This window comes from Halyomorpha halys, unplaced genomic scaffold, assembly GCF_000696795.3.
Source record: "Halyomorpha halys isolate HHAL.00 unplaced genomic scaffold, Hhal_1.1 Scaffold157.1, whole genome shotgun sequence".
In the NCBI taxonomy this organism is placed as follows: Eukaryota; Metazoa; Arthropoda; class Insecta; order Hemiptera; family Pentatomidae; genus Halyomorpha; species Halyomorpha halys.
This window is the reverse complement of record NW_027114029.1, coordinates 1560245-1581332: the sequence shown is the minus strand read 5'-3', so window position 1 is coordinate 1581332 and position 21088 is coordinate 1560245. Positions and strand designations below refer to the sequence as shown.

General features: G+C 30.8%; 1 protein-coding gene across 5 annotated transcripts; it reads left to right on the top strand.

The window, feature by feature from the left end:
- Positions 1-6952: 6952 nt before the first annotated feature.
- On the top strand, positions 6953-17137 carry LOC106678727 (uncharacterized). Of its 5 annotated transcripts, XM_014417445.3 has the most exons (5): positions 10185-10322; positions 10570-10615; positions 11265-11312; positions 12577-12684; positions 16342-17137. In XM_014417445.3, the coding sequence occupies exons 3-5, from the start codon at positions 11300-11302 to the stop codon at positions 16572-16574; spliced, it is 354 nt and encodes a 117-aa protein (XP_014272931.1). In that variant the 5' UTR covers positions 10185-10322; positions 10570-10615; positions 11265-11299; the 3' UTR covers positions 16575-17137. The 5 variants fall into 5 exon arrangements, with proteins under 5 accessions (XP_014272934.1, XP_014272933.1, XP_014272931.1 ...); XM_014417448.1 differs by lacking the exons at positions 10185-10322; positions 10570-10615 and adding an exon at positions 6953-7057; XM_014417447.3 differs by lacking the exon at positions 10570-10615 and having other exon boundaries at positions 10182-10322.
- The last annotated feature ends 3951 nt before the right edge of the window (positions 17138-21088 follow it).

Here is a 21088-nt window from a genome sequence, read left to right as displayed (position 1 = left end):
TAACACTCCAATTTAACTTAGATCAGATTTACTAAATGTATTATAATGTACAGTTGTAAATAGCAATAAATAAATATTTTAAAAAAATATATATTATTTTCATGTATTAACATGTGAAGTTTTTTTTTTTTTTGGCCAAGACTCCCATTGGAGTCCTATAACTGCCTAACCATGGTTGGGGGGCAAAGTTTTTCATTTTGTGGGACCGCCACTCAATGAAAAAAGTCAATGCCCCAGACCGAATTCGAACTGGCACTGCCAAAAGATCTCAATTTGTTGGAAACAGTGAAAAGTGGTTAACAGTTCTACCTTATTTACTTCTTTATTCTCATCATATCCTGTCTTATGGGCAATATAGGCTTTTGAAGCAGCTTGATGTTAGAAATGCATGCATAAGATCGAACTGCTGCTAATAAAACAATTTACAATATTTTAAAAATCTGTTGTGTAAAATCAATTTTATTTTTATTCTTCTTTCTCATATCTTGTTCTTCTTCTGCACCTCCTCTTTTCAGAGAAGGGCCTTCCAATAGCAGATCCTATTTCCCTAAGTGAAGTAGGTTTGGTCTCTTTCTGCCAGTGACCAAAGGTGGTGAACACCACAATTATGGGTCGCTCTCGTCCTCCTCCCCCCCCCTCCCCCCCCCGATAACAGTATTGCAGATCGTATAGTATACGGAATTGGCTTTCGACATTCTGCTTGAGATTTCCGAGTCTACTTTTCCAGATCTATTGATTATCGTGCCTAGATAGCCAGAGATCTATTATAAATACTTATTCTATTATAAATTCTCCACTCAAGTCCTGAGCTTCGGCGGCTAGTGCCCTTACTCATCCTCTACTGGCTTTCAATAACAATGAGGTAGTTGAGGGAGAAGCGCTGTGATCTTATCTAGTCCTGCTGTTTCATCAACAAGTGGAGGAAAAGCCTAGGTCCGAATTTCCCCAGGCTGAATGTAAATATTGTAGAAAAGGATGGTTGTGTTTAAATGTTATTTTACTTTAAGTTTAATTGTGTTTTTTATTTATTTATTATTTTTCTTTTCTTCTATTTCTTATTTTGTTATCATTTAATGTATTAAATATATGTAAATATTGTGTGAATGAGCTCTTTGGTGCCTATCACTGTTGTCTATAAATGTGATAGAATGCAATAAAAAAAAATGTGATTTGATAGTAATAAATATTGAAACGACTGCTGTGACAGTAGAAATTAATCAATTATGTTCTAGATTGTCGTTAGAAAGAAAGTTAAATCGAAAACAGAGGAAGACTCCAAAATAGATAAGTATCTAAGTTAAAAAAATAATCCAAGTATTTTTTTCTTTGTTATTTGATGAGCCATTTCTGAATTTAATATTTTTTCTATGTTTTATTTGGTTAATCGTATTCTGGAGTGATAAGATGCTATCTCAGGAGTCGGTGCTAGTTTTTAGACGTATGATGGCCTCTCAACCTCGTTCTGCAATAAATGTGATAAAACTTGATTATATACAAGAATGTTTTTATGAAAGAGGTTTGGTGTCTGTGTGCCAAATTAGATGAAAGGCAATCATACATTAGACCTCTATAGAGAATTGGAACAAAAATCAAATAGAAACAAAATCATGTTATATTCGGAGCTCCATATCTCAAAAAATAGCTACAACACTAGACAACTTTTAATTAAAAAAATAATTTAAAGAAGAGCAAATTTGAGCCATAATAGAACTATTTACGTTCAATAATATCTGAGATAGAGTTCTTTGAAAAAGCTGAATTTCATAACAAAAAACACAGAAAAATCAGTAGTTAGTGGATTTACTGTGGTAAATCTATATCTCAGGAACTATGAGACGTACAGATGTCTATTAGCACTCATATTAAAGCTAGTTTAATGTACCATGTACCATGTAGATGTAAAATGTCATAGTTTATGACCTTTGTAGGAATATTAGTTTTCATGATATTTAACAAAAATAAAAAATAATAATAATAATATCAAAAGAATGTTGATTTCTGGTTGTTCGGTCAAATATTTTGATTTAAGAGAAAATATATCTCACAAATAATGTTAAACGTAAGTATCACAAAAATATGTGTATACACATCTTCGTAAGGGTAATAGTTTTCATGATAGTCCCATATGGATATAAATTTTTTATATGAAATTTTGCCTGTACAATTATAAATCAATTTATTTTAGCAAATATCATGAAAACTACTACACCTTCGAAGATAAGTGTAATAAACTACTTTATAATACGTTGAACTAGCTTTAATTTGAGAGCTGGTAGATATCTGTACATCTCAAACTTCCTGAGATATATAATGAGAATATGGTTGGATGTACGGTCAGTAAAAAACACAAACAAGTTGAGAGAACTTATTGAATATAGATTATTCAGAACTTATTAAATAAGTTCTCTCAGCTTGTTTATGTTTTTTACTGACCGGACCCCCAACTATCTTCTCATCATATATACTATCTACCAACCATCTTCTCATTCTTCCTGAGATATAGTTTTTCATGATTCCAAATATTTTGTCCAAACAACTAAAAGTCAACATTTTCTGAATTTATTTTGTCAAATATCATAAAAACTACTACCCCTATGGATATAAACGTTGTAAACTGCTATTATAAATAATATATTTAATTAGCTTTAATTTGATTGCTGGGAGACATCTGTTTGTTCAATGGTTCCTGAGAAATATTTTTACAAAAATCAAAAATTTTGATCAATGTCTACTTGTTAAAATATTTTGAGCAACTAAATATTAACGTTTTGTGCATTTATTTTCGCAAATATAATATAAATACGGAGCTCTGAAAGAAAAATTATTTTTTCTTAACATTTGGAAACAGCTGCCATTTTTTATTTCCTATAACTATAGTTGGCAAACTGATTAATTTTGGTTAATAATAGTTTTCATTAAAGTAAATATGATTGTAAGCCGAAATATCCACCCTAACGACATGGTCTGCGTAGGCGGCAAATCGTTTCCGAAAGTAGTTTCAAACACCTCGACTCCATAGCAACATCTAAAAATGATCAACGGACTTTGCTAAACCAACGTGTAATTCTAACAGAGCCTTTTTCACTCTGTTAAAAATACTGAAATCCCAAAAAATCTCTACAAATCTGAAACTAAAGGTATACAATGCCAACTCTCATATACGGCTGTGACAGGCCTAGGCTCTAACAGGTACCCAAGAAAGCAGATTCGAAAGACTAGAACGGAAAATCCCCCGTACAATTACAGAGGTGATCTGGGATCAGAGCCTTAACACACGGAGGAGAACTAAGAGTGAACTGCTTTCAGAGAGTAGTCAATCAATATCTCACGATATGAAGGCAAGGAGGTTAAGATGGGCGGGACATGTGGCTCGAAACAATCCATCAGGATGCCTCTACACGTCAATGAATGCCAGGATAGAAGACTAGAGACCACGTGGAAGGCCAAAAACCAGATAAATAGACAGAAACAACAATGATGCGAAAGAACTGCATGCAGAAAACTGGAAAGCAATAGCTCAAGATAGGCAAGCGTGAAGATGGCTGGTTCGGGCGACTAAAGATCTACAAGATCTGTAGAGCCAACCGAAAAAAATTCATTAAAGTCATAAAAAATTAGAGTGAAATAACTGACTTTTTTCCACTGGGCTCTTGTACTAATACTTGTGTCTTGAGTTTGGGAAAGGATTTTCTGTACTTCGAGGCATTCAAATGCGGATTAAAAAATTCAATATAATCACGGGGTTAAAAGTTTATTTATTGATCGACAACCACAACAGAATTTGGAAAGCAAGAAGGAAAAAGGAGTGGTGGAGAATCTTCGCTGTTCATATCCATGTTTCTTTGAACATATTTAGGTTACATAAAAATATGATAAATAACAAATGAATATTTTCATAAGTAACTACGATATGTCTTTTAAAATGCTATAGGCTTAGAATCCACGGCCACCCGGACTATAAATTTTTGTTAATTAAAAATAGTTGAGCCACATTAAATGGTAAAAAAAGAAGCAATTTATCTGATTTATAGTTTACGAGTTGCAAACCACAGAAGACTGTTTTACATCTAAATTGAAAGCTTCCTTTGGCTAAAAACCAAGGTCGGGTCGTGTAACTCGTTTCTATTGCCCGGATATTGTCTATTCGAGGTGCATTGCCAAATTTATAAATATCTTTTGATATTAAATGTTTTCTTTCATACTTAATATATTTTTCTCTTCCACTTAATCTGTTTATTTATAAGTCCTTTGAAAATCGAGCCATTAAACGAATAATTTTTTTTTCTTTAAAAATAACAGGAATAAACATTTAACAATACGAGTTGCTTAAAAACCATAATCTATACTACTATGCAAAATTAAAAGTCCTAAGGATAATGAATATTTGAAACAAATATATTAATAATGACATTTCTCCATTAAATTGAATCTTAATGTAATTATTAATTATTATGAGAGATAGTTGATAGTGAATCTTAATGTAAGTTTTAACTCCTCAATCGATATAAGAAAAAATATAGCAAAATCTAAACTTTAGATTTTGAATATCAGAGACTAAATTTTTAGTCTCTGATACTCAAACTTTTTTAAACTTAATTCATACAGTCTCCGTTGAAAACAACCCAAATCGTTTCTCGACGTATATAAGAAACTCTAATATTCTAAATGAAATTTACTTTTGTGAAATCGTCTTGGCTTCTAAATATATAAGTATATATATTTTTTTTCAAAACTAGATATATTGAATCCATAAAAATTAGTGTAGTCATGTATATAATAAAACCGAACAATAGATGTCTTTTATTTATTTATTTTTTGTCTTGCCTTCTGGATACACGGGTTGTGCCGTAGGTGCCATTTTTTATTTATGTATTTATTTTTTTAACCTCTACCTGACCTTTTTTACATAAAGGGTGATTATCCTGCATATTAATAATCTATTCTAAGCAGAGTGGAGTCGAGTTTTCATTCTGTGGAGATGCCATGAAATAAAAGTCAATACGAACAAATAGATCACTGGATCTCGAAATTTTTTTAAAATATTTATTTATTGCTATTTACAACTGTTCATTATAATACATTTAGTAAATCTGATCTCGGTTAAATTGGAGTGTTAGAGGTGTGTAGAGAAACTACCCATTGGCAGCACTCTAATGACGTTTTACATTAGCAGGTCTCGTGGCCATCTTCTTTTCAGGCGCCTCGGAGGTTTGTCAGGAATGGAAGAGGTTGCAAGTTTAGAAACTAGGGGGTTTGAGTAGTTAGGAAGTTTATAATGGAAGGAGTGATATTTGGTTCGGGCTAGATCGGTTACATAGGGAACATTAAGGTCTTTATGTATGATTTTATTTGTGACAAAGTAAGGAGGATTGAGGATTTTACAAAGGATTTTGGATTGTAAGGATTGAATACGAGAGGAATTGATCTCGAAAATGAAAATACCTATGTAGTTGAACGTATTAATGGCGGTCCCCCTTAGAGTATTAGATGTGTAATATGGTTGGGTTTAAACAACTCGGATTCTATAAATATTTAAAAAAATAATATTTCTAAAACCTATAAATATTGTTTTTATATTTTTCTATTAGCTAAAAAACAATATTTCTCCTAGAATATTATAGCTCCTCTTTTAATTATATTCTAATTCTTTAAGAAACAGAACTGTACATCTAACTCTCAGGAATATTAGCAAAGCTACATGTTTATTTTAAAATGCCTTATGTAGATACTTAGTAAGGCTGAGTTTGAAATATTTTAACTCGAATAGTATAAAAAAAAGTATTTATAAAAAAAGAGAATAAATGTTTTCCCGTTCTTATGACGGGGCATTCCATTAGCTTATATAAATAAAACAGTGATATTGGATATATATAAAAAAAGTTTAAAATATCATAGTTTAGAACATCAGTCGGCAACTTATGATCCATGGGTCACTAAATTACTACTTTTGAAAATTTCAAATGACCCATTTGATTTCGACGAACAATGTATGACATCAAATTAAAAAAAAAATTAACTCATAAATATAACTTATTACTAAAGCTTGAGTAAAACATAGTATATAACGTCAAAAATAGCATACTAGTTGGGATCTTTTGTCACTTAAAACCTAAATGATTTTTCTCCTTATTTGATTAATTTTTCCTCAAAGTAGTTTCAAATATTTAAATCTCTTGATGAAAAATAAAAGTCGATTTGAAAATAAAAATTTAAACTAACCAAATTATGCCAAGTATAAAACAGACTTATGCTAAAAATGTTCAAAAAGTAGATATCATTGGAATAAAAATTACTCCGAGTTATTCATTCCAAAAATGATGGAAAATCAATATTGATTCATTATTAGTGGTAATTAAAAACTAAGGTTTGTATATTTCAGGTTACGAAGTCCTTCAACATATATTTTGATCCTGATAAATTCTTTGAACGAAAATTTAAATCAGAGAGAAAATATAAAAAAGAAAATAGAAGCACTTAAATTAATTAAATTTTAAAAATCCTTTTATTCGAAAAATATATTTAATTTAAGTTAACACTTCTGTTTCAACTTAATTTGTATTTTTCTCCTCAAATCACATTTCTAACAATTGTACAAATTGCACAATAAAATTTTAACACATATTTTAATTATATATACATTTTATTTAACCATTGCTCAGGAATTTATTATCTTATTTTATTTTATTGTTAATTATGTAAAATAAAATTATTGAATAGCGACTTTTAATTAATAATTAAAGTTCCCACGTGGATGTATGGATTGCAAATGATCTCATTTTATTGGCTTTATTGGTTCAGTGGAATGCGATTGGTTGAAAGGTACTTACTTGTAATGCAATTAAATTCACTATTGTAATTATTGTTATTAATGTAAACCGAAATATTTTTAACTAAATATATTATTTCTAGTTAAACAGTATGAATTTTTAATAAAATTTCTATTTACTTACAGGACACGAATCTTCTGCCATATTGAGGTTGAGCAATGCAAGAAGTATATGAACGAGAAAAGCATACAACATCCTACTACGATACTGGGAAACAAACAAATGTTCAGGTGAGCACTAATATTATATGTATAATGAAACATCTGAATTGAGGACAATTTCATATCGAGGGGCTGATACTATCATATTTCCGCACAATATTGTATAAAGGTCGTTGGCAAGGCGAGACCTATTATTAGTAACATTTTTGACGAATTTATTTATGACTTCGAACGCTGTTATAGTCTCGATTCAGTCAACAATAATTACTCGAAACATAAGATTCGAAACGGATATTCGCTTTCTAAAAATTTTCCAGTTACTAGATTTCGAAAAATAGTTTCATTTCTTTTAACTTTCCAAATTTAGATACTTAGCAGAAGATAGTATAGCAAATGCCAAAATTACCTCCTGTATTGGTGAACCAATTTTGGGGCTTCCAAATTGAGTTCTGTAGGGTTTCTTATTCATGTGTAGATAAGATAACTAACGTAATCACAAGAATTTTCGGAGAAAGAATAAAATCTGCAGGCTGCAAAAAGCACAGATCGTGGAATAACTTTACGTTAACTACCACCAACTAAGAGTTCTTGGGAATCACTTTGTTCTATTTTAAGAAGTGAAGGGGGTTTAAAGAAAAATAATTTCTTTTCATATCTAGCTCGAGGAAATCTACTTACTCTAAGTCGTTTAGTTACAGTTGTACTTTAATTTTTAACTTTTATGTGAAAAATAATATTTAATTTCTTCTAACCAGGAAATAATCACTTAACTAGTGAAGTTAACCAGTAGCTTAAACAGCCAAGGACTTAGGAGTTGGTGAGAGTACAGTGAAAGATTAGAGAAAAAGTTAAGAAAATTTGGTTCTAGTTTACCTTTGGAAAAACACTTCAATGTAAGGTCAACTATAAAAAAAATTGAAAATGCAGAAGTAGATAACATCGTTTGCTGGAACTACAGTAATGATAAAGAAGTGCCCGTTATGAGCGATGACGAAATAATTGAAACTGTACTCAATCCTGAGAAGTAGCCTTTTGAAGAAGAAGATAATGAAGATGAAACAATTGATCATATGACACACAAAGGTAAGGAGGCTTTAGAGAAAGTCCTTCGTGATATTAAACGTCAACCATCCTCTATTTTTTTAGACGTTTTAACACTAAAGAAGTTGTGGGACTATACGGCACGGAACAATGTTATACTGGTGAAACCAAAGATAATTACTGTTTTTTTAAACAAATGATATTTTTAATTTTAGATTTTGTTTTAAATAATTAAACAATAGTTAATTAAGATTAGTATAGTATTATACTAAGATAACTATAGTAAACTAAGATTTCAAAATATCTTTTTAAGGCTTGGACAAATCATTAAGTGCATTTGGTCAACTTAATAAATATTAGCAAAAAATACGTCTTTTATTCCTTAACTCACCTAAAACACATTTTTTGAAGCTTTAAGTGTTACATTTCTCATTAATTAATGCTTTCCGTTATATGGCGTCACGTCCCGGCAACGTCGGATAAGGGAGAGACAACTGTAATAAATAGTTCCAAGTATCACGACGATGTTCACTTTATGGATTATTCTGGAATAAAGTGGTTCCTAGAATAACTACATATTTATGTTTTTTAAATACAACCACAGGATACATTTCCTTCCGACAGACATGATGAATTATTGTATAAAATGTTTTAGTGTTGTACCACTGGTCCTAGCCTGTCCGGAGACAACATTTTTGTATTCAAATATTTCTAAGCTTCATTTCCATACATCTTGATAAAATATTTTTACTGCCTTCCGTTCTTAATTGAAAGCTTACAACAATTTTTTCAATTGATTTTTTTGTTGGATGTTTGTATTAAAACAGGCTATAAAATATCTCAAAATTTGTCCCAAACAAAATAAAAAGAAAAAACATTGTCGTGAACAAATAAAACCTCAAAATAAAAACAGAGAAATTTTAAGGTTCTGAAATGTACGGTAGTCCTAAAGCCTATAATATGACATGATTGCCATTTTCACACAAGTCTACCGGAAAGGAAAAAAAAATTAATATGTTTTAGAATACGTTTGTCGTTTATTGATATAGTTAATGTTCTTTTGTTTTAAAATTGTTTACACTTTAGTATGATTAATTCTCGTTATCCTTTTGAAATGAGATCCTATAATTAATTCAGAATAATTCAAAGTTATATGATTTTCTAAAGTTCATTTTACTGTTTTTATACCTTTATTCTCCTGGCTTCTTTTTTCCCAATAATTGGTCCAAAAATTTTATTAGTAGGTTTCCTGCTCAAGTTTTGCTAGATACTAGTTTTAGGTAAGCTATCTTAAGAAGATGCACAGTATTTTTTCATTTTTTGAGATGAGTTATTTGTTGAAAGTTGGAATCTGAAAATTTTTCATTATTTTTTTATCACTCTAATAGGGATGTGGGAGAGGAAGGGAAGGGAAGAGAAGATGAGTGAGCACGATGAAAGGATTTGGCCCACGTACTGGGGATACTTCTGGAGAAAACGGTCGACAATTGTCAATTATAACTTGGTTTGTATTTAAGCCCACTTAATGTATATTTTTAAATACGTAAATATAAAATCATTACTGCTTTAATTAGATCACAACAATCATCTTCCGTTCAATATGCCCACTTAAGAAATAAATAAATTCTCAATGGACCCATCCTCAGTTGAGGTAGGGTCCTAAAATTCCCATTAATTTTCCATAAATAAATTCCCATAAATAGGAAGAAGAGAAACCTTGACGTAGTATTTTTATAACCGATACCAACAGCGATCGTGTTCGATAGTCATATCCGTAGTATAGGAGTCATACATCAAAGTGAAAGTGAAGCCACAAAAAAAAAAAAAAAAGAAGAAGAGGGGAGTTGACCACATCCGCTATGACCAGGTTGTTGTTGTTGTTGTTGTCTGGGGCATTAGAGCGTAAACCTCTGAGGTCATCAAAGCCCATGATATGCCCAGGTTTACGTTGAGATAAATAGGATTTACCCCTTTTTTTTAAATACCTGAAAAATTGCTAATTTAATCGCAAATATGGACTGGACATCAAATGTAGTAAATTCTATCAATACATCATACTCTTTCCCCCAAGGTAAGTAGCGGGAAGGTAACACTAGATCTGTTTACGATTATTCTATTATTAGGAGGAACGGCGGAATTAAGCTTGCATCCTCTCGCTATAATCATGGTCCCAGACCTAACCTAGTTTTTGTTCCGATCCAGTTATTTATTTCAGCCCTATCCTAATTGATTCATGAAGATTCTACCAGCAGTCATGTTCAGAACTTCTCCTCTTCTCCCCCCCCTCCCATAGGTATAATTACTGTTTACTGTTGCTTAAAATGATTACTTTATCGTGGTTTTAAAAACAATTTTACATATTTATGATTAAGATAATTTATCAAACGATTCAGTAAACTTTTTAAAAATATTTCAACAATAAGAGATATAAATTTAGCTGATCAGTTTTTGGCAAACCTGCTTCATATTTGTAAACATAATTTTAGTCCTGTCAAGTACATAAATATGTGGATTTAATTTATTTGTATACATGTTCGCAGATCTGTGCTTTGTTTCCCCCATTTTTACTCGAGGAATTATTTAATAGTAAGTTTTGACTCATTCTAATTAAATACAAATCTTTTATTATCTTTTGTATCTTCAATTTGATTGCAACAAGTAACCAAAAGTATGATATTGTTATTACTTTTAAAAATATTTACTGATATTGATTAGTAATAATTTAAATTATACTTTATTTAATCGATTTTATTAATTATAGAGATTCTAGATCATCTGCAGTCCTGAATCCTACATTGTTAAAAAATGTGTAATTTGGTATCATTATTTTATTAGTCAAGTGTCACCATTAGCATATTCGTTGATCAATACAATCAGATAAATGTTTTTACTGATTCAATGTGTGTCCTTCGATAAATTAAGTCTTTAAAATCAAAAATCACCACCGTATATCATAACAGTTTTCTAAATCTAAGATATATTATGTATTTTACCTCAATGTTATTTAGAAGTTGTGCACATTGTATGAAAACTAGCATAATATAAGTGTCACTTATCTATTGGAGCAGATTATATTTTATTAACTCATATGTAGACCAATAAGCATAAAAAAGTAATTGATCTATTATGAAAATCTAGATTTTAACCATTTAATTTCAACAAAAATATATGTAAGTATCTTTATTGTCACTTAATTGATAATTTTTATATTCTGTTTATATAATCTTGTTTACAGACATAAATTGAAGATACTTTTGATGAGAAGAAGAAATGGATGAAGAAGGTAATTACATATCTCTTAACATTTTTTATATTGCTTCATTCTCTTCGAATTTATGTTGATGAACCTTTGTGATTTCAAATAATTTTAATAGTCTAACCTAATGGATTGCTGATTTCTATAAATAAAAATTTGCATATTTTCATTTATGTTTTTTAAATTATTCATTGCTCCAAAGTCCCAAGACTTCATCATCTGAATTGACATGCTAAAAGTTGATCCAACTTAAGTAAGAAATCTTGTTTTTTAGCCACATTTATTAAGGAAGGAATTTCAGGAGTCAACACAAACTTGTGGTATCCTTAAAGCCCTCACATGATTTCTAACAAACACCATTAGATTTTATCTTGTGGCAAATTAAACCTATGAGGACTCCAGAAAAAGTTTGAGATATCTTAACTTCTGTTTGGCATCTTTATCATGGATATTGTAGCAGAATAATTACGAATCATATCATTATGATGAGCTTTCTAAAGACATTTAGTCATTAGATGCTTGGCAAAATTCACTTCAGAAAGAAAGGAAGATGTGTACTGAAAAGGATTTGATCTCTGAAAAAGGGATGGGTTCTGTAGTCAAACATAGCTCGTACAACAATATTGATTTTTTATTTAAACCCTACTTATTCAGAAAAAATCTGTCCGGTGTAAAGAAGATGAGTGTTTGTGCATTTCCACTGACAGGTCAGTCACTGATGCCTGATGGAATGTGGGGGTGAATGCCTACTCAAGGGAGTTTACAATTACAAAATTAGTTGGAAATGCAGCACCAAACATGACACAGAACATAGAGCTATATCAAGTGACAGAAGATATTCTAGAATTGCTATCTTTGTTGATTCCCAACCCAAGTACCAATCTCCATGTTTTGTTTTAATTACTAATTCTTTATGGTTTAGCCACGTTATGCTTTAAAAAGCCTTAAGCAAATGGTTTTTAAGTTTTTACGGGAAAGCCTCCTTATGGTGCTAAATACTTTATGATTCTATACAGCAATGGAAAATAATTATGTCAGCTTTTTTATTGTGAAAAGTAGCTAAATGGAATAACAGACAGATGATTCACATGTGTTATTTTATTTATACGATTATGAAATTAAGAAGTGTTAACTATCTGAGGAGATATTTAGAAAAGCAGGAAGTCATCTTTGTTGACAAAGAATAAAAGATACTTAGCGGACTTGAATTACTGATTTGTGATACTATTTCCTATTAATTCCCTTTTCTATGTATCTAGACTAATAATATAATTTTTATGACATTTTATAGAGAGACTAATGACGAGAATGATCCGTGTCCTTCTGGATAATGCTCTCATCACTTTTGGAGGAGCAGCATCTGGAGGTATCCTGCTTGGACCTGCAGGACTTGCTATAGGTACCATCAAAACATTTCATGAACATCACCTTATTAGATTTGAGCATTAGGTATGGCTTAGGCTTAGGGGTATAGTCTCATTCAAAACACCCCTAACTATATACAATGTTATAAATAAAACAAAAATTAAAATAAAATAAATAGATTAAAATAATAATTCTTAATAAAAGATAAAAGAAACGTTAATAACAAAAACAATGATATTTATGGATTTAAAAAAATAAATAATTGACTTATAATGGAAAAAAAAAATTGAATGTAAGAAAAAGATGAAGAGAAAAAAAGAAAAGAAATTAAGATAAGATAAAATTTTAGAGTGACAATGACAGAACTAAAATATAGATAAATATTGAATTTATGACAGGATGTCCTGCAGCAGCCTGGGCTTCAGTTTTCGGGCTGTGGTTGGGTTTCCCAAGTTGTCGGTCACTGATCCTTTAACTGTAGGTAACTGGGAGTGGAACTTGATGAACCCTTTTTTGATATAATCCTCTATTGTCTCTATTTGTAATTATCGATGCAATTGGCTGTTTTTTATAAACCAAGGAACATCAGCTGCAGTTCTTATGACTTTATATTGAATAGATAGTAATTTATTCCTTTTCGTGAAGGATGTTGCTCCCCAGACTTTACAGCCATACATCAGCAGTGGCCTGAGAATTGTTTTAGAAATAAGAATAGCTGTTTCTGATTTTAATTTGGATTTTCTATTTAGGATAGGAAATAGGATTGCTAATCCTGCGTAGGTTTGTTAGTTTGATGTTGATATGGTAGTTTCAGGTAAGGTAGCAATCGAGGTGAATTTGATTGTAAGTCCTTAAGATTAGAGCTTTCTACCTACCTGATACATATCAGTTAAATTCTGTTTATTTTGAAACTTTTGTCATTTCATTGTGGAAAAATAATTTTATTGTTTAAAGTTTGATTTAGTTATATTGTAAATTATGGAATATAATGAAAATGAATGCAGAATGGGCTGTAGTATTGACACCTCTGCTCTAGAAAAATGAAAAGTGAATTAATTAAAAGTGCTATTATATTTATTAAATAAAAGAATAAATATGATCGATATATTGCACATTCATATTTTTGGAACAACCTATATGAAATAATATTATTACCCAATAAGTTCACAATCCTTTATCCACTTTGTTTTCTTTCTAAAGATAGGTATCCTAAAAAGCTAAGAATGCTTATACATCTTTAAACATTAGGTCTTTAGTTCTTGAAAGCTCTTTTACGCTTTGTTAAATTAAATGTCAATTAATCAGTAAAGTTAAGGCTCTTTTTTTTTTTTTGTTCAAATTTGGAGTTAAATTATTACAAACTTTTCAGAAATGGATTAATGGGTTGATGTCATATCCGTCCATAATTCTGAAAGAACGAATGGTAGCATGTTGGTCGTGTATGATTATAAAGTAATACAAAGGATTAAGGCTGTGATTTATGGTGGAAGCTTCTACTCTGGTGACAAATCCTTTGTGTAAACAATTTTTTTTATAGTTGTTGCCTGGCAGTATAATCAGGCTTAATACTGACATAAAATTGAGGAATAATATTAGCTGACCGGAAATATGTTTTAAATAAGAAAAGCCAAATTTATCTAAACTTTAGTGATTTGACATTAGTCCTTTACTCTGTGCTTGTAGGCAACATAGTTCCAGCAATTGTTTTACGTGTGCCCACTGTTTTCAACAACATAAATTTTCAATAAAATTTTAATTTTTTATTTTTAATATTCATTAATTAATTGGAAATATAAGGGTGTTTGACTGCACTGAATATTTTAACTTTGTGTATTTTTACATCAATCTTTTTATTTAGTTTTTCTTTTTTGTTGTCTCCATTTTGTGAATTACTTCATTCATACACATGCTAAACTTATTTTTCTTGGCACACTCATTTTGAAATATTATTATTTCAACTATTATCTATCACTTTAAAATCATACACGACCAACATTCTACCATTAGTTCCTAGAATGTGTTCCTAGACCATAGAATTCTGGAAGGATGTGATATCAAATTTCTGAAAAAATTGTAATAATTTTACCTCAAATTTGAACAAATAAAAAAGACCGATGACTAACATTTAAACTAAGCATTTTCATAAATATAATTTATACAACTTAGAATCACAGTAGTTTTCTTTTTTATTCCAAAGAATATATCATAAAAGTGTTCAAATAGATTCTTAAAATTTTATAGACTAAGGTGAGTAATGCTTATTAAGATGATTCTACCATGAGGCATCTATTAGTAAAGTTTTGGGGTGAAGTTACACCAGGGCCCTGTTTCATAATAAAGTACAAACTAATACTGTCGCTTTAACTTAATACAATTACACTGACTTTTACAATAGTAACTTGTACTTTAGTACTTTTTAACTTCTGTAATATCACTAATAGTCCTCCCTATTATAAAAGAAAAAACATGATTAGTGCAATAACCACGTTGTTTCTATACTTAGCTTTCATTATGAAACAGGGCCCTGGTCTTCTAAAGTTTAATAATTGTATGATACCCTAATTTCAATTTCAGATTAGGCTCATTTTTGGCTAAACGAAGTTTGAATTATCAGGATTCCCTATTTTTTTTAGAACACTAATATTCCAAAAACAGCTCAGTTCTTTTTGGCCTTAAGTAAGAAGGAGATTATTGTTAAAATATTCCAATATTAATTTTATCAAAGTTCATCCATTACTTTTACTTCATCATATGCAAAAGTATTTTTCTTGACACGGATGTTTGACACAGCTCCTTCCTTAGATTTTATTCTAAAACAGTTTTTGAAATTTATTTTTAAACCTTGAAACAAAAGTAATTGTGTACCTACCCACCCAATAGAAATGGTGAGGAATTTATGCTGATCTACTTGCCAGACCTATTTTAAATTATTCTTACAATGTAAAATCAATCTTCTATAATCAATAATAATCATATTCTGCATTATGTAAATTATAATTATATTGAAATTATTATATTGTCTGAAAATAAAGATCCAGAAACTCCAGGAAGTTTGTTACATTTTCTTTATTTGAAAAATAGACCATTGTCAATGCTTAAATCAACTCTTGAATATTAGCTTGCTCTTTTTCTTAAAAGCAAAGGTAGAAAATTGAATGTTTTGTTATTTATTGAGAGGAGCACAATGAAGTACTTTAGTTGTAAACCAGTACTACACTCATTCGATGGTATGCTGATATAGGCAATTACACTGCGTTTAAAGTACTTTCTAAAAGAAAAAGTAAACATAAATAGAGGTGAAATTAAATGAGCTTATGAAAGCCTTTTTTGTTGGGGCTCATTGTTCACTAAACCAATAATTTTCTAGACAAAAAAAAAAATTATAAAACAGTTAGTTTATACTATATCCATTCCAAACCTGTGGGAGTTTAAAACTCATAATGTTCTGGAGGTGCTAAGCAATATAAAACCTAATTTGATTGGAATATATTGGTGTAATTTACCTTACTATGTTTTCTCTCCTGACCAATTCCCCAACCATTTATATTTATTTTTGATTAAATCTATGGTTCACTATATCTTTCACTATCTGTTATTACTGATAAATGGATTCAAATTTTAATTTTTTCATTTTATTCTGAAAATAAATGTTTCCTTTGTATCTTTACCTGTTGTATATTCTTATTTTCAGGTGCAGCTGCGGCTAGTAGCTTACACTTAGTTGCTAGTGAAGGTATTACGACTTGGGATCGATTGAGAGCTGCTCGTGGCTGGAAGGATTTAGTATTCCTCGCACTTCAAGTCGCAGCTCAACTTGCTATTAGAAATTCTGCTCTATTATACGATTTAGCTATTAAATTAGCTAGGCTGCTGGAGAACCTCTTCAATTCCCACCATAATCATAATCCTCCAATATCACATTAATGTTTTGGTTGTTACCTTGTATTGAATTGTTCCTGATGACTATCAATAAACTACATATTGTGGTAATAGGATATTTTCTTCTGTTAATTTTTAAATCGTAACATTTTTAATTACATATTATAATTAAATTGATTGGTAATCAAGGAGAACATGGTCCCCATGTTACGTCCAGAATGATACCAAAATATTATTGAAGAAATTTATTGAAATTGAAAAGTCCCTATTCTATAAATAGGTTAACTATTATTTATTAGTGGTTATTCTTGATAACTACTTGAACCATATCCTTAACCAAATTTTTAAAATAAAAAAGTTTTATTTATGTATTATATTGTGGCAAGTAAATGTTATTAATAACTCAAGTAATATGGACAGTTCATATTAATTGAGCTAAGCTGGAGTAGAGGAAACCGAACCATGTAAACCTGCCTTGAAATTAAATCTGTTTTTGTCTTGTCTTTTACTTTTGTTTTTATCAACTGTTGTTTATTGAAATAGATTATTTTAAAATGGATTGTTATTAGAATTATCTGTGAAGATATAATAAAGTATATTTTAGTATACTTAAGCTTTCTTGTTTCTCAACCTTCCCATTTGACTCTGGATTGTATGGTGTAAACTTGTAATCACCAGGCACTTGAAAGGGAGGAACTTCAGCTCCCCCCTCCTCCCAAAATCAATTTATTTTTTTATTTTGAAAAATGGTTGACTACTTTTGAATAATAATCAAGAAAAATTCTCAAAATACTAAGAAAAAAAAATAATTGGACGGTGGATCATTTGTAGTTGTGTTGTTATGAAAATAGAATTAATAATAACTGAAGCATACCAGACCTACTATTAACCCTTTCATCGAAAACCAAAAAAGAAAAGCTTTTAATAAAATGGAAAAAAAAAAAAGGTTCTTGTGAGAAAGAAGTGCTCCAGAAAGGGTCTTGTGTGGTCTGAGGGGAGAAAGCTTTGGCAGAGCCCATGAGGGGAGGGACATTTGGGAGAAGAGAAAGGGGATGCATTATAGTTATGATATGCACATGGTCTTCAAGGCCTTTTCGTAAAAAAAAAAAACATTTGTTTAAGGGTCAATAGTAAATAGTTGATCCTGAAGATAGCACTAGTACATCATAACAAAACAAAAATTCGCAGTATTGATTTTCAAAATGCCATAATATTAGAAAGTAAAAAGACAACCAAATATAAATAATTATATGAGGCTATTTATTATCTTATTTTTGTGTCAGTTTTTAAATTAACAGTATTTTAAACATATTTTGTAATGTAACATTTATTTTGGTTTTTTTTATTGATTTTTTTCCCCTAATGCTATGGCATTTTAAAAATCAAAACTGATTTTTCGGTATGTTATGATAGGCAAGTGATTTCACTTACATATTTTTTGTATTTCTGCAATTATGTTCATGTTGAATGAATATGATAATAAAACTAAAATACTATTCACTATTGACGCTTAAACAAATTTTGTTATTTATCTATTTGTCTATTTATTTGTGAAAAAATAATTTTGATTAATGAAGAACTATTGAACTAAGAAAACAGCTTATATGAGGGCTCAAATTTTAGTTAATTTAAACTAGGTTTTGTTAATTTTGGGAGTTAAGGTTGGTAAATAGGAGATTTGAGATTGTATTTCAAACTGCGAAAACTGAGGTAAAATATTTTACTCAAAGAGTAACTGAAATTTGAAACTAATATCAATCATAAAAATTAAGTTGAGAAACACTGTCACCGTTGACAATTAAAGTCAGAGGTATGTGTAAGTCTTTGAAACTTATGGTACGATTGTAGAGAAGGGGAAAAGCTTAAACAAAACATTCATATTTTTCTGTTGCTATAAAAATACATATTTCAGGTTTTTTAAGTGGAAATAACGAGTATATACTTTTTTTCCTGCCAAGAAAACTACAGTATGACAAAACATAACGATGTCGGAAGCACGCGCTTCGAATCGGGAAAGATCGTGTGGTCTCGGCTTTCTCCATTCAAATGGGACGAGTCAATTTTTCTTTTTTCTCCTTTATTTATTCATAAAATTCTTTAATATTTTGTATTTAACCCTTGTTTATTATTTATATCAATAAAAAATGTTTCTTTTTTTCAAATTAACAAAACTAAAAGTACTTTAGAGGAAGATTATTTGAAAATTCGGCATTTAAGCCCTGTTATACTATTTCAATGAGGCTATAACCTGTCTGACATTAAACATCACTTAATTTTTCATTGATTTATTGAGTTAGATCAAAATCGCTAGCACCGTTTTGGAGAAAATTGAAAAATGGTTTTTATAAACTGGCATTTCCGGTCGGTCGATTTTAGCGGAAACGTTGCTGTCAAGTCCCAGGTATATATACCCGCCTTAAATATGTAATTTTAATTTCCCACAACTTTTTGTTTTTGAGCTAGGCTTACAAGATAAACCACAGACGATTTTGCGAAAAATGGTTATTTTGACTCACAGGACTTTTTTTAGGAAGAAAAACGAGTACTTATGTTTAAAATTGAAATTCGAAATTTTCCATGATAGCAATACTTTCCATTGCTATATATTTCATATGAAAAATAAAAATAAATGATATACATATACATATATAAATGCCTTGCTTAAGCTGTAACTATGCTTATAAGTTTGACTTGAATAAGAAACCTCAAATAGTCATCAAATTGGTAAGACTTTACCACTGAGCTACGGGGGGCCCAGTAACGGCCTGGCGTCGATAAAATGACAATTTCTTAACTTACGGTCCTCTCAGTTTCTTGTCGATGAGCGATGGGCTAGCTGAAAGCAGAAAAAAAATCGCAGTACCTGTCTGATAAGGAACTGGGGTCTATAGAGGCTCAAGAAGACTGGCAGTCGAGAAACCTAATTAGAATAGATCTCCAAGATCACATAGCCAATCTGCAGAGTTATACCAGCACAGTGGTGAAGGAATAGTAAGATCCCTAAATAACTTTCTGATCATCATATGGCAGAGACAGGAATTTCACAGCAAGTTGTATGAGACTGCGTGAATAGGCACCTATTAAACAGGGAAGTCTACTATCGATCAGATGTTCTTTTAGAATACTACGGGAATTGGGGATCAGCACCTACCTTTTATTCTTAGAGGTTTTATTCAAAGCCGCCTATGACAGCATATCAAGTAAGAAACTGTACGATGGAATGATTGGGATTAGGGATATCACCGAAACTTGTACATCTGATCCACAAGACAATGAAGAAAATATCGAGTTGTATAAAATTTCAAGAAACTATATCTGAAAAATTTGGCCAGCGCAAGGGAATCAGATAGATGGACTTCCTGGCGTGCCTTCTTTTTAACTAGTTGTAAATGAAACGAAGACGAAGTGTGTACACGCGAATCTTATATGTAGTATATTTGTATATGTGAGCTAGCCTTTGAGGAGGTGGAGAAATTAATCTGCCTCGGAAACCAGGCGAACTACAGAAACGGTATTAGTTCTGAAATCCATCATTGGTTAATAGTTGCAAATAGGTACTACTATGGAGTCCAGAGCAAAGAGGTATCTAGGAGCACCAAGGTGCTCCTGAATAAAAATCTTATTAGACCCGTGCTGAGTTACGAATAGGACCCTGGACACGTCCCAAAATTCAGAAACTGGCTCTCGTTAGGATTGAACGCCTAATCCTCCGCAGAGTCTATGGAGCGATCCGTAATGATGCATGCTGGAGACATTTAACTTATCTAGTCTTGGTAGAAATGGTATGGCTTGCTGACCTTCTAGGGGGAGCTAGAGAGCCTCTATTAGCTGTCAAAGCTCGCTACTGCATTCTGTTACTAAGTTCCAGCTCAATTCAATAGACTTAAAAAGATTAACCTAAAAAATACCGCACATTACTCTAAGGCAGTTGAAATATTATGACTTAGTGGTAAATGATTACATTAAACTTTGTACTATGCTCTTGTGGAACCTTTCTCGTCATTAGGATTCATTCTTATTGATTATATGAAAAGATGACTGAAGGGCTTGTGGGAAACAGTTGATTTTATTATTGGAAGAGTTACTCTGTGCCCAACTCAGATCTGTCAATCTGTTGGAAACGTTTACAATTATGAGGATATAGCTGTGTTTAATCAATTTCCTTGATTAAAAAGCTATAAATTTTGGTAGTTCATTAAAAAAAAGGAGGAATTTATTGAAAATTCGATTTATATATGGCTGCTTTTCCATCATATGAAGATAAATTTTACAGTTTTAAAACTGTAAACGATATAGGTGTTGATATATTACCGTAAATTGAGTATTTAAAATTCAAAATTGAGTTCCTTGGGATTTAGATAACGTGTTTTTTTTTTCCAAAGAAATCTAAGCTAGATAATATACAGAAGTATTGGTTATCAGCGTATTAACCTGTTTTAGTTTCCGTTAATAGTGTTAAGTATTTTGAAAGGGATTGCTGTTAGTGGAAGAGATTTTATCAACACTGATTGTGGCCTGATGCGCATTTGGGTGGGGGTTCTTTAGACTGACTCAGTCTG